General features: G+C 42.9%; 1 protein-coding gene across 1 annotated transcript in view; it reads left to right on the top strand.

Annotated features, from left to right (window-relative positions):
• GTPBP4 (GTP binding protein 4) overlaps positions 1-15,580 on the top strand; it is a 195,012-nt gene that overhangs the window by 55,665 nt on the left and 123,767 nt on the right. The window contains exon 5 of the mRNA XM_085631911.1: positions 15,051-15,151. Within this exon, the coding sequence (XP_085488037.1) occupies positions 15,051-15,151 (101 nt within the window). The remainder of the gene's footprint in view (positions 1-15,050; positions 15,152-15,580) is intronic.

Here is a 15,580-nt window from a genome sequence, read left to right as displayed (position 1 = left end):
ATGCTTTTGCCTCCCATTGTCTGTCGCTCCTTGCAGAGCTTTCTGGTCTGGTATTGGCCACTCTGGCATTGTTGCCCCCACCATGTTTAGTCAACTTGTTGACAACTGGGTTCCTTTTGGAACTTGGTGAGGTTCAGTTAGACCCGCCTCCTATGGGGTATGGCTTTGGTATCCATTCTAAATTAAGGAATCTGCAGCTAGATGTCTCCAACAGATGTACGAGTTACTTAACTAAAGTAACAATGTATCTGGTAGAGACAGTCTAGCCGCAGATTCCTTAACGCCCACCCATCCTCCCCGTTCTGCGAGGACCTTTTCGGGTTGGGTTTTCTTCACTCGCCTCCTTCTGGGTGGCTTTGTCTTCCTGCGGGGTGACCTCTTTCATCCTCCCTCCTTGGGAGAATGATTCATTCTGTTTAACTTGTTCTACTACTCCCATTCTCGTGATGGGTCGGAGGGTTCATGTCTCCTCCTACATTCCTACACACTGGTTCTTCCAGTGTTCTTCCCTCCCTCCCACCTTCTCCATTGTTTTGGGGTCTCTTGTCTTTGACTCTACTACAGTCAATTGGTGTGGGGTCTCTTTGACTGTGCCTCAGATCAATAGTTCTCTTACAGGGGATATAGCATGCCTAGTGTTGCCGACCCTTGGTGGATCGTCTTTAATATTGTGGTTCAGGTCTTTGTTGCCTATAACGATTAGATCTCTGATTGCAGGCTTTCTGTCGGCTGCCTTGGCATTCTTTTAATGTATCGTTTGCCTCTGGGAAAGGTATTGCCTTCGTTTTTGCGGGGCAACTTCTCAGACCACTACTCCGCTCTTCTCTACAATTGTTTTCAGTATCCATTGCTTGTCACTGTCCCTTATGGTAATGTTTCTCACTATTTGATTCTTATTGTTTCACTGCTTTTCATCTTTTTTCACACACTGTTTCCATACTCTCACAGTTTTTGGTAGTGGCTCCGTGTTGTGGCACAGAAAAGTTTCGCCGAAGAAAACTGATAGTCAGCGCACCGGGAGGGACTTCTATGGTTCCGCTGTAGTCATGTCCGTGGATGACATCGGGGCGGAGCCATGAGGTGCCGTCCCCCGCGCTCAGAGGTGCTGCTGCAAAAAATTTCCGGATCCAGTCTGACGCCTGGGGATATTCTAAGTTAAGGAATCTGCGGCTAGACTGTGTCTCTACCAGATGCATCGTTACCGAAGGTAAGTAACTCGTACGTAGTGTAGTATAGTATCAAGCAGTGTGCTCCTACCTTTCCCTCCCTAACCTAGTTTGGTCATGGGTGGGTGATCTGCCAGGTGGTCTAACTCCTGAGGCTGTATGTCCTCCCTCAAAGAGGTGACGGGGATCAGCAGATCTGTAATTCCGGCCTGCTGCGACCTCAGCAGAGTGCTCCTCTGATTTTTAACGAAGTGAATTCATATAACCATATATACCAATTGTTTGTTAGCTAGATAGCGTCATTGCCTACTGAGCAACTATAAGCTGTCACATTTGTGCAGTGAACTGTATACATCGTACTGAATGTTCAAGGCTTCATGTTAGTGTGCCTCTGAAGTTGAAATGTAAGCAAATGCAGTTTCGGGGAATCCTATCCTGCAGTGACATAACCACGATTGTATGTCAGTAGTCGCTGTGATTCAGAAATAAGGCAACTTAAACATGAGCATGATGGTGTTGTTTCTAGCCGGGCCACGTAACACCCACTCCTTGACTGAAGGTGTAAAAAGTTATCACTATTGAAACTCAAATAACATTAAATCATATGGGCTGTAAAATATAAAAAACCCTAATAGGTAAAACAATCACTGCTTCTTTAAGGTTGTAAGTATAATGAATGCCAGATAAAACTTTTAAAAACAATTCAGTTAAAGCATAAAAAAGCAAATTTTTTTTTTGTAGAAAAACAAATGAAAAAATGTGTCCTATGACTCAAAACGGCAGATTGTTTAAATGTTCTGAGAAGTAGACAAAACATTGCTGTTCCCAGTTACCGCAGAGGATGTTCGCACAGGCACCCATCGAATCAGAGCTATCGAGCATATATGTTCCCATCCCCCCCCACCCCCCCCCCCCAGCCATAGCCGCTGTAGGGGGAGTAGCCAATGCCGAATTCTCTGAAGTCGAGCCAAGTTCCAGGCCACCAGGAGCAGAAGCGTCCCAGGAGGCCTTGTAAAATGCTTTTAGGAGTGACTGTAAGTGCCATGGACAACAGTAAAGATGGGCTGTTAACTGATCGATCAGTAGGGCAATGTCCGGTGACTGAACTGATTGCGTCCCCAAGCACACATCCAAAGCACACTTGAAAGTGCACAGAAGACACTGGAATATGGCTTGCATGCAGTGTAGCCATACAGGCTGGAAAGAACCTATGTTCATTTATCTCCTGAAGTAAGGGTGTGCCAAAACGCTGTATCATGATTTTACGATACAAGACACATGGAAATGCCAGTTTTATTTGGCCTCATGATGGGACATCCACTGCGGAGCAGAAAAAATAAAATCAGAGTCCCAACAATCGGGAGCATGACCCAACAGAAGACCTTCCAAGCACGGTGTGTGAATGATTGAATAACTCCGAAGACTGCCTGTACGGTACTAACCCTATCAGAGCCAAGGATCTTAAAGTGTGCTACTCCCGCTGTATTAGACATGTTAAAAATGCTGTGCCCCATCTCCCTGAAATGGTGTGGAAATTATTGCATTATAGCGACTGTATCTTAGAAGATGACCTTGCAACTTGAAGATCACGTCTTCCTTGTAGATGTTAAGGCTACATATTTCTGGAACAAAGCGGCTTTCAGTCTGCATAAGGCGTCAGTGTGCACATTCGAAAGCTTAATCGAAAGCCACAGCATTGCCTCCCTAACTGTATGGGCAGGCAGAAACAATACTTGCGTACAACACATTACGATCTCAGAAACAGTCGCTAGATAGGCTATTCCCGGTTTCATGCTGCAGCAGCTCCGATCGTTCAACATCAAATGGATCCCATTAGAGAGCAACCTCAAAGGCAGACTGATCACAGCAGCTGGAGAACCCTTCAGATAGACACTGTAACTACAAACTCATTACATGCTCCGTGCAGCAACGTTTCACTACACACTAAAGTACTCTCGCAGTCCGTGCCGCTAAGAAAAACTTCACATCGAAATCTGAAAGATGTAATCCATGACTCGTGCACATACCCTTCCCCTAGCTCTTCATATCTGCCTACTTGATGATGTTGGAAACTATTAAAAATGGAATGTCGATATTGGCAGAGAAATAAAGCCGTGGATTATCCAATCCACGGAAGGTGTTTCGGCAACAATGAATGGTAATTTTTCTAACTTCTCTGTGTGTAACATAGTGTGTGTCACATTCTTCCTTGCTATTATTTTTTACTGTTTTGTAAGATTGTAAGGTAAAAACAGATTTGTTGCATTAAGGTGTCGCCATGGTACGCGACCGGTGTGAAGTGTATAGGGTGTCCACCTCAGTAACATAATAGCCCCAACCTGTGATTGCCATGTTGTAGAGTAGACATCCTGTATGAGGTCTATGGCCAACGAGGCAATGTTACACAGATAGTATATTCTAGTCGAGACGGTGGTCATACCATTATCAAATGCGGCCAAAGCCCTTTCTAAATTTGGCCTGTGAATCTTGTGCAGTCTCTCTGCAACCTCCTGCTGACAAACCTTCCAAACTTATTGTATATCGAATAAAAGTGCTTTTAACTGGTTTTCGAGGACCTAGGAGAAAGTCCTCTAGTCCCATGTCATCAGAGAGAGGGGACAAGTGTTGTTGCTCCAGATCAGGGCATACAAATTCTCCCTACTTCCACAGATAGAGTAATTTCACAGATACACGCACATACACTCATCATACACTTGGGCCCATTTCACTAACATATACTCAATTACTCTATCAACACTGAACCTGTAGAAAGAAACCTCCTAAACACCCTGCATCTGCACCAAGGTCGATCAGCTCTCTTAACAGTAACTTTGCCACTGTTATTCCATCATTTCTCCTAGTCGGATAGGCCTCCACCCATCTTGAGAACAAGCAGACTACCACTAGAACATATCTCAATCTGTTCACTTGGGGCATTTCAATGAAATCGATCTGCATTCTCGTGAAAGGACCACCTTCTCTACCTATCGTTCCCAGACTCACCACTGTCTTTTTCCCAGTGTTAAATTGCTGGCAAATCAAACATCTTTGACAAATGCTTTCTGCAATCGTCCTGAACTTTGCATTGTACCAAGTCTGTTTAAAAGACCTGATCATCGCATCCCTTCCCAAATGTCCCTGGCCATGATACATCCTTGCCATTGTCGACAACATGGAATTAGGCATGACTGGTCTACCATCTCTATAGACCCAAACATGGTCTGTTTCTCTTGGGGCACAACCTGCCTTGATCCAGTCTTTATTTTCTTCTTTTCCTGCCTCATCCTGCAACTGTTTCACTTCATCCCACGTTTCTAGAACATTAGTGAACATCACAGAACAAAAGACATTTCCCCTTCTCGTTCCCTATTAATCGAGTGATTATTTTTAGCACAATACTGTGCAATGTCATTGGCAAATCTGTTTCCAAGTGTTACAAAATCATCTCCTTGTCCATGAGCAGCACATTTCACAACTGCTAATTCTTTAGGCAGCTGTATTGCCTCAAGCAATTTTCCAATCACTTCAGCATTCTTTATTGGAGTCCCACTCGACGTCAAGAAACCTCTCTGTAGCCAAAGTTGGCCAAAATCATGCACAACTCCAAATCCATACTGACTATCAGTCATCACAGTCACTCTCAGATCTTTCCCAATTTCACAAGCTTTCGTCAATGCCACCAATTCAGCAACTTGTGCAGATTTCACTCCTTTCAATGGTGATGCTTCCATCACTTCTGAAACCTTGCACACTGCATATGCTGCACTCAGCACACCCTCATCATTCCTCAGACATGATCCATCCACAAACAGCACATGATCACTCTCAAGTAATGGAAGATCCCTTATATCTGGTCTCGGTTTTGTACAGTAATCCAGCACATCCAAACAATTGTGATCATCTTCTGTCTTCACACCCACATTTTCAATATCCGGCAACAATGTCGCTGGATTCACATTCACACATCTCTCAAGAGTCGCATTTGATGCTCCCAGAATGACTTTCTCATATTTAGTCAGCCGACTATGTGACATATACTGAGTTCTGCTTCTTGTCAAAAGAATTGCCACATTATGAGGTACGAATACCCTTACAGGATATCCCATTATGATTCCCTCACTCTGTTCCAGACTTCTACATGTTGCAGCTACAGATTTCAGACAACCTGGTAAACCCACAGCTACAGGGTCAAGTGTCGATGAGAAGTACGCAATAGGCCTTCTCAGTAGTCCATGCTTCTGAATTAACACTGAAAGTGCACATCCATTTCTCTCACTGCAGTACAACTCAAACTCTTTTTCATAGTCTGGCATACCCAAAGCAGGGGCTTCACACATTCTATTCTTCAGCTCCTCAAATGCTGCCATCTGTTCTCCATCTAGTTCCAATGGGTCTTTTACCTCACTTTTTGTCAGCTTAATCAATGGTCTTGCTATCAGAGAAAAGTTACTAATCCACTGACTACAATAACCCACCATCCCCAGGAACATTCTCACTTCCCTCTGGGTTTTTGGGGCTTTCATTTCTCTGATAATTCTGATCCTGTCATCAGTCACCTTTCTCAGACCTTTCTCAATATTGTGTCCAAGATAATGCACCTCTTTCTTGCAAAATTGCAATTTGGCTGGAGATACCTTTAACCCTCCATCTGCCAGATGATTCAGTAAAGCTATGGTATCTACTTCACAAGCTTCACGTGTCTTTGATGCCACAAGCGGGTCATCAATATACTGCACTAGTACTGAGTTTTCAGGCATGATCAAACTCTCCAATGACTTTTTCAATAACTGATTGAATATCGAAGGACTCTCTGTGTACCCCTGTGGAATTCGACACCATGCTAAAATACGCTGGCCAAACCTAAATGCAAAAATCGGCTGGCTATCATGATGTAACGGAATTGAAAAGAAAGCATGACACAAATCAATCACTGTGTACCACTCAGCATCATGTGGAATCTGATACAAAATCACTGACGGATTTGGCACAATAGGACAACATGCCACCACAATTTTGTTAACTTTTCTCAAATCCTGTACAATCCTGAACTTCCCATTGGGTTTCTTTAGCCCCATTATTGGTGAATTACACGGGCTACTCAGTAGTTCTCTCAAAACTCCCTGCTGGATCATTTTCTCAATAGTAGGAGTTATTCCTTCAATTATTTCTGGTGTCATTTTGTACTGAGGAATATTAGGATAAGTAATTCCTTCTTTTACTGCAATTTTCACAGGATCTACATTATTCATCAATCCCACATCCTCTCCAGTAAAATCCCAAACTGTCCTTTTCACTGTGTCTCTCAGCTCTTGAGGCAAATCCTCCGGATCAAACACAGCATATGCACCAACCAACTCACTCTCTCTATTTTCTAGAGTCATTCGGTACAAAACATCTTCATCTGGTGTTTCAAAAGCTATTCCATCCGGCGTACAAAAAATTGTACAGTTCATTTTACATAGCAAGTCCCTGCCTAACAAGTTCACTGGACTAGTGTCACAGACCACGAATCTGTGCATGTCTGAAAATTTCCCTATTTGTACCCTTACTGGTTCAGTAAGACGTGTCTTGATTTGTGTATTGGCTACACCAACTACTTGGATTGCTTCATCCGAGAGAGGAAGATTTCTAATATCTGCTGACCTGACAGTTGATCTCGTCGCACCTGTGTCTACTAAAAAAGTAACACTTTCTTCATTTATTTTCCCATCTACAAATGGTCCTGCCTGGTCTATTTCTAGAGTTGCACCAAGTATGCACTCTTCCTCCGCTCCTCGGCACCGTCAATAATCACCTTAAGACTCACTCCCTTCATTCTTTAACAAGTACTGTTGTACCTGGTTAGAACGCCTTGGTTTGTTTACCTGCTCATCATTGTAGAATCCCGAATCCTGATTGTACTTTTGTGACCCTCTATTCTGCGGCAAGGGCGGTTTTGGCTCTTGACTCTGCTGTCTCACAACCTTCTGTTGTTGCTGCTGTTGATTATTCCCCTCGTTCTGCACCTGTTGATTTAATGTTTTACTCTCATTATTCGCTAATGGTGGATTGGTACATTCAGATCTCCAATGTCCCAGTTGGCCACAGTTGTGACACGGGAACTTCTTTTTGGCTTCCTCAAGATTCCCTTTTCCTTTCCCTGCATATCTGGGCCTATTCCCTGGATTATTTGCCTGTTCCACCAACTGTGCTTCCTGTTTTTCCTCAACTTTCACTTGTGCCCACATTGCTTTTTCTTTCAGCTTTCTCTGTTTTGCTTCAATTTCATCAATGAAGTACTTTGCATGTCTCAGAATCTCATCTATTTTCTTACTCTGCCAGTCCACTGTATGCTCACGAATTCTCTCACTAATCTCAGGTCTCAGGCCATATACAAATCTGTATACAAAATGACTCAAATCCTTGTCACCCAGGTGTTCATCCCCACTGAATTGTTTAAAAGCCAGTATCAGCCTCTCATAAAAAGCATGAACTGATTCTTTTGCTTCCTGGTGTGTTCGATCTATCTTAACCCAGTCTGTTTCTTTTGGAGGAACTTTACTTTTCAGGTATACAATCACCTGATCATACTTCCTCATTACCTCTGGATCTGGTGCTCCTGTTCTCTGATCTCTTGGATATTCCTCAGTAGACCAACTCACAACTATTTTACACTCAGCCCACAAGTCTGCTGGAACAATTATATCAAACAGACTATTCAGGTCAATCCACAGCACTTTTGACAATTTCACAAACCTGTCTACCTGCCTATACCACTCGACGGGCTTTTCTCTCAGTCGAGGGAAATCATTCGTAAATGACAAAATATCTTGTCTGGTCCATGGAACATGTACATATCCTCCTCCAGGTATTTCTCTCATAGGATAAGCATCCACTGTTTTCTCTTTTTCTCTTACAGGAAATGCTGAATAAGTCCTATCCACTGATTCTTCCCTTTTCTTATACCACCTATCCTTCCATTTTTCTACATCACCCCATTTTCGCAATAAAGCGATCATCTCTTTAATCTGTCCTGTTCTACCAGCACCATTCAGATTCTCAATGTCTTTGTCCGTAAAATCCATCCTGTAAGACCTCTGCAAGACTTTCACCTTATCAATGTCAACTCCTTGTTCATTCGCTATTGCTCTTAACCTGTCATGTGTATTTTTAGCTCTCCAGGTGATGTTTTTGCACATAAACAACAATTCTCCATCATGATGATTTTTGAGAATTTCTGTAGGAATTGTCCCTGCAACAAGCTCCTCTAATTCTACGCGTAACTTGGCCACATCAATTGCCTGTGAATCTTTATCCCTCTTTTGAAGAACTCTCATCCATTCATTCAAATCTTCAGCTGTTATTTCAGTAGATTTTCTCACTGGAACCACTTTCTTCTGTGGTTCTAAAATTGGCATCCCTGAACAACTAGCATCACTAGCATCCAATCTCGAATTAGACTGTACCTCTAATCCTTCACTACATGTGTCATGTCTGGATTGTCTCAAATCATCATTTTCTGTCCTTTTTCCTGAGTCTCCTGAGGGACCAGCCAAACTTGTCAATCTATTCCCAACATATGGAACCACCAAACTATTTTCACCCGTCCTCTGCTTTTCAAAAACAGGCATAACCGGACCTATGGTTACAGGCACCGTAACAGCTTCTAAATTCTTTGTCAGCTCTCTAATCTTTTCAGTCAGCTCTGATGTAGTTCTGGCTAATTCTCTCGTATTCTCATCACCACTTCTATTCTCTCTCTCTTTTTCCCTGAAAGGATTACCACTTCTTAACTCAGGTGTCACAATTTCTGTCTCAATGATACGCAATGTATCTCTTATCGGAGAAACAACTGGTGTGCTCTCTTCTGGTTCTGGTCTATATGGAGGTGGTCTCTTGTACATCATGTCATTCAAGACCTCATCCTCATATTCATTAATTCCATATCTTTTCACTTCTGCCTCAGGAACCCTTTCTGTACCCTTCTCTTCAACTGTTCTCATAGGATATAATCCCTCTGACATACTAGCATCTCGCCATCTCTTCATTCGATCATGATGAGTTTCACGATCATGTTTTCTCCCAAACATGTATCTATAATTACCTCCAGACCTTTGTTTTTCTCGCTCATGTACTTCCTCTTCCCATTCCACTAAAGCCTCAAACTGTGTCGGCCTTGGTCTTGGGTCAAGACACAACATCCTTTCCCGTAAATTTCTTAACACGGCCAGATTAAATGAACCATGTTCTGGGAATGCTAGAACACCATCTTCTTTAGTATACCTAACCCAATTCTCCAACCATATACAGGTATGATACCCATATTTCGCAGCCATGAAGGATGCAGGCGTTTTCGTTGGAGGTAACAATTCACCTTCTCTTGTTTTAACATCTTTATCCTTGTCAAACCAATTTTTAATCTTTCCAAACAAAGATTTCTTCTTTTTCTCTTCTTGGTAATACATTTTAGCTTTTACCAAACTTTCTAATCCCTTCCGTAATACAACTGAATAGTACGATGTTTTATCCAATAACAGCGCGACTCACACCAACGCACCAATCCTGGAGCGTCTACGTCACCCTGTACTCCTTCCAATCCTTGCGCGGCTCACACTAACGCACCAATCTCAGCGCGAGCACTGTTCTGATCTACTACCCAATCAGAGCGCGGTCTCAATGACGTCAGCAGTCGCTGCAGTCTCTCATGCTCCTGTCTCTTGTCACTCGTCTACCCCTCCTTTACAAAATCTTCTCAGTAGACTTCGTGTCAAATTTTTACAAAATCTATTAGTTACAACATCTAAACATCTCCATTGTCTGCTTCGCTAACCACAGAATAGTAAAGAAAATCTATTTCACAAGAATCCCGTCTTTTCCCTGAAACAGCACTTACTTCTGTTCCACTACGGAATTAATACTCTCGTTGACATAGTAGCACATCCCTCTACTCTGCCCTTCTAACATGCATCCATTAACTGTTTCCTCTAGGACTGCTCCAAAGAGTCTTACAATCAACTAAATGCTCATACATTCACGTACTTTCATACAAGAAAATATAGTACATACACACAGAATCCTGCTTTTCCCGAGAACAGCGAACAGTCTTTCCCACTACAGAATTATAACACACGTTAACCAAGCAGTGTTTACCTCTGCCCAGTCCTTCAGACAAGCTCAGAGAATATCTATTACTTCTCCCGCAATAAGCTTTAACGGTGAACCTTACGGATCCCTGGGACTTAAGACCAGAGTTTCATAGATAACCTTCGCTACCATACACACTCCTTTTATACCAGAAATATATCCCTAATAGTAACACACGACGATGTCACTGATTCCGAACCCAGACAATGTGACGCGCAACTTCAATTGTCACACGTTTTTCCTGCATACGTACAGGACCAACAATCCCGTTTTTCCCGAGAGCAGTATATACTTCCCTCTGCCCTACTACGGTACTGCTACCAGCTCCCAAGTTCCAGAAGCACTACATAGAACTCAACATGACGACTCCAACATATAGTATTAGTACATATACCAACATTAATCAATAATCAATAAATCAAAAAGCCAATGTACAAGCAATCTAATCAGATCAAGACAATCATCAATAACCATCCTCTGCTACCAGGAAATTGCTCCAGATCAAGGCATACAAATTCTCCCTACTTCCACAGATAGAGTAATTTCACAGATACACGCACATACACTCATCATACACTTGGGCCCATTTCACTAACATATACTCAATTACTCTATCAACACTGAACCTGTAGAAAGAAACCTCCTAAACACCCTGCATCTGCACCAAGGTCGATAAGACCTAATTGACACTATCTTGAGTCATGATTCAAACAATAATAATCACAATAATCAAAATAGAATACTCAATAATTGACAAGAAATAATCACCAACACAATAATTCAAAATTGTGGTAATTTATCTAAAATTAGTTCAAAGGTAAATCAATTCAAAAGCAAAATCATTATTCTCATAATTACCTATTCTAGCTAAATGTCATAAATGGGTCAGGACAGGTCTCTCAGTAGAAGTCTCCCAAGTCGCCGTCCTCACAGCATCGATCCTCACCAACGCAAGTTTGGGAAGAAGTGGCCTCAGACCCTCTCTAGGCTAACAATACTTATAGGAAATTTAACAAAAGAAAGCAACATAAAATGTTTTAGATATCCGCTGAACCGCTGAACAGAGCGAGCAAGAAAGGATGTAGCATCGCTACATTTGGAAAAATCTCCGCTCAGAAAAATCACAAAAATAAAAAGACGGAAGAAGGAAACTCAAATTTGCAAATGTTTCTTTCACGTTCACATTTCCTCGGAACCAGCATTATAATCACAAAGTTCATTGTGGCTCCCTTGTCCTCCAAGGACACTTGGACTCTCGCCCAGGGCTGCTGTCCTCACGGAAAACTTTTTAACCAGGCGAAGACTGTGGTCAGATGACTCTCGACCAGGTTCAGCAAGGCCTTTTCATCAAAATTTCATCACTCGAATGTAGGCTTTAAACGACAGCCATTTTACGATAGGCCAAAACAGACCATCTTAATTAAAAGAGACAAAAACAACGTTACCACAGCATAGTGATTAAACAGTGTTAACCCCACTAATACCCTTATGTGTATGTAATTATCTAGCCTTTGCAACACAGAAAAGCATTAGTACACATTTCAAAAGCGTTTTGTGCTTTAAAACAAACAACACTCAGCAACATCCATTTAATAAAACCTGCACATTATTAATAAGCAACATGAATGCATTCCCACGTGTAGTTTTCTCCTGTTAGTTCGTATTGGTTAGTCAGAATTTCACACAAAACAAATAATTAATAGTCAAAAATTAATAATTTTATTTTACAACATATAGACAAACTAGAGCTTCAAAACCCGATAAATTTTCAACAGAAAACTCTGCTCCAGCATTGTTTCACCTGAGACAATGTTGAGGTCTTTAGCCAATCAAGGCACAACTTCCCAACACTGTGTGGTTGCCACCCCAAATGTTATTTGCGTTTAACATCGGTCCGGTCTGTTTATCTTAAACACTTGTGTCACCCATGAAACGTGCCAGACATCTGTTAGTGTCTAAAGGGCCACACTAACCAACCCCATGATTGGTACCCGATGAACTGTATGTGCCATTGCAAAGCACGGTCTCCAGTGCTTCCTGCGTGTAATTCGTGAACTACTGCCAGTCCGCAAGGCGTGCAAATTTGGGAACCTTGTTCAAATCTTTTATCTTGGCAAGGCCAAGACATGACGTTTGTTGCACAGTCTTCTTCAGGAAAGTCATTTGCTGTGATATAAGGCATGCTCTAAACAAAGCCTCATTCCCCTGAACCTACTATTCCTTAGTCGCCCTGAACCTACTGTAGGAAGCTGGCCTACCAAAATGAGGTATAGTGTGCATAGAGTCCAGTGGAACTTCAAAGGCAGGCAGAGGTGAAAATAGATAGCACCTTACTCTCGATTTGTGCTAGTGTGGGTGAGCAGTAAGGCTTTATCAGAGGTAGTGTTAAGCACTTGTTGTACACACTCAATTAGCAAATGATGTCACACACTCAAAGACTGAACTCATACCAATTTTGTTTGTTCAAAAATATTAAGTTATTTTATTTCTAGAACCAAGCCAAGCCTGGCACAGGTAAGTTAAATAAATGCTTTGCAAAATCCCATGCAGTGTCCCACAATTTAATGCAGGCTCAAATGCAATTGACAAAGAGGCAAGTCAAAATTACTTTTCAGATTGCTCTTCAGTCACTTTTCTGATTACTTTTTAAGGTACTTTTTCTACTCCGTGTGATATGCATAGATATCACACTGGGACATTTCCTAGAGAAAAGGTAAGTAAAATCAATTTTGTACAGTTTATCTTTCAGGTTTTCATACAAATCAACTCCACACTTAAAACATTTTTCAAGGGAAAACAGTCAATGTATTCCTATATAGAGAAATGAAGTTATCGGTTAACAGGTAAGTACTCGGTCTTTGGGGTTGAGTTTCTGGGGTAAGAACAAGGGTTCCCCTAGGGTCAAGGATGCACTCTTGAAACGCCCTCGGTGGCACTAGGGGGGGCCGGTTGCAGAGTGCTGAGTCCTAGTGTTATCCAATGGGGTATAGGGAGCCTCCTGTTGGTGGCTGCTCTTGAGCAGACCACAAGGTTGTGGGAGCAAAGCTTCTAATGTTAGGCTCAGGGTAAATGGGGATCCGAGTTAGCACATATGATTCACCCGCAGCAGCGGGTGGGTGCAGGGTGCTGATATGGCGTTTGTTGCCTTGTTGTTTTCAATGGGGATTCTCGGTTTTGGTTTTTAGCTGCAGGCTCGGTCCAGGAAGACTTCTGGGAGCAACCAACATCTGGGCAGGTAAGTTGGAGGGCTCGGGGACGTAGGTGCACCTCGGGTTCTTTTCTCCAGGGCGGCTGGATGCCTGGGTGTCTTTTGAGGTCAGATTTCACCTTACTGGGCCACTCACGGTTGGGGGAGAGGGGGGGTCTCTGTGCAGAGGCTGCAGGCGACGTCTGGGAGTCCTGGAAGGGTCAACCCACGGTGGACTCGGACTCTGGAGCGACGGGGGACCAGTGGGCCACTCGGGCCTTAGGCGTTGGATGCAGTTGTGGTTCCAGGCGTCTGGTTTCTTTGTCCTCAGCAGGCTCGGAGTCTTTCTTGGCTGTTTCTTTTGAACAGAGCTGTAGTTTACAGGAGATCCGGTCTTCGTTGAAGGCAGTCAGTCCTCCCAGGGTTCTGGAGGTCGCAGACTGCAGGACAGGGCGACTTCCGGCGCAGCATCTCTGGAAAATGCAGACTGGCTGGTGGGTCTGGGGCCAAGTCAGTTGTTCTCTGCAGTCTCCTCTGCTGGGCGTCTGCTTTTGTCCTTCTTCATAGGTTACAGGAATCCCCCTTCTTGGTTCAGGGCTGCCCCCTAAATACTGTATTTACGGGGCATTTTAGGGGTCTCGAAGTCAGTAGCCAATGGGCTACTGACCTTAGGGTGACTACACCCTTGGGGTGCTCACCCCACTTGGGGGAGTGAGGGCAATCCCTAATCCTGATTGGGGAGTGCCTGCCATAATCAAGATGGCCGGCACTGAAGAGTGGGCTTAACCTCTCCTCCACCTGAGGAGTGGGGTTGCCAGAGGTGGGCACACCTTTTGGGCTGGCTAATTTTTCCTGCCTGTCTTCCTGCCGAAAAGGAGGTGGGACAGGAAGGAGGCCTGCTCCTGATAGCAGGAGAGGCTGGGGGTCACATTACAAAGGCGGCAAGTCCTTTGAAACTCCCCTGCCACCGATAGCTCTTCCTGGCCTGGGGGAGGTGTGACCACCTCTTCCCAGGAAAGGCTTTGTTTCTGGGCTCAGGGAGCGAAGGCTCCCACCCCAGGGGTCCAGAAACAAGTCTCGTGGTGGCAGACTGGTGTGTACCAGTCAGGAGACCTACCAGAGGCTGATCGTTTTTCAGGGGGCATCTCTGAGATTACCTCTTAGTGCATTTTTCATTAAATCCGACACTGGCATCAGTGTGGGTTTAATGTGCTGAGAAGTTTGATACCAAATTTCCCAGTTTTCAGTAAATCCATTATGGTACTGTGTAGTTCGTAATGACCAACTCTCAGCTTCCTACATTGTCAAATGCATGCTTCAGTACTTTTACTCAATAATTGTTGAGCATCGAATGGACAGTTTTCTGTCGACAGCAGAATTTCTCTTGACACTCAATTAATTCATTCTTGTTGGAAATAAGTATTTTTAGTGGCCTACAGGCTACATATGCTGTATGATAAACTTGTTATGTGTTATGTAAGATGTATGAAACTGTCCTTGGCCATGCCACCAGGATGTATGTATATTTTGTCTACAAGATTTATGATGCTTCTGTTGGACTTGTTTGTTCATAGTGCGTCAACATCTGTCCCGTCTGCCTACTATTGACCCCAACACTAGAACTCTTCTCTTGTGTGGCTACCCCAACGTTGGAAAATCTAGCTTCATAAATAAGGTTGGTGTTGAATATTTGTTTGGAAGTAGTGATTGTGTCCAACATTGTTGCTAATATTTTTCTGATGCAAAAATTTATTTTTGTATTTACTTGAGAGTTTACAGTGGCATGTACTTTAATGAATATTTTCAAGGTTTTTTCATGTTTTGTTTTTATTCAGTAGATTTATAAACTGGTCATTCTTAATTTCTATTTAAGGGTAATGGCTTTTCCTTGACAGAAAGCACACTTTCTCAAATAGTAAAAACTTTGAAAATGCTCAAATTAGGCTTAGGATTTTGAACTGCATTTTATGTATTGTTTATGCAACTGTCTATTTTAATTTATACATCAAGTGGAAATTATTCTGAAACACCTGGCAGATGAGTACTTGCTAGAACATCCAAGTAAATCTAGCAGGAGAGTAACAATTTTCATGTTTGTGACATG

Source organism: Triturus cristatus, chromosome 10 (assembly GCF_964204655.1).
Source record: "Triturus cristatus chromosome 10, aTriCri1.1, whole genome shotgun sequence".
NCBI classification, from domain to species: domain Eukaryota; kingdom Metazoa; phylum Chordata; class Amphibia; order Caudata; family Salamandridae; genus Triturus; species Triturus cristatus.
The sequence above is the reverse complement of the archived record's forward strand: the minus strand, read 5'-3'. Positions and strand labels throughout refer to the sequence as shown.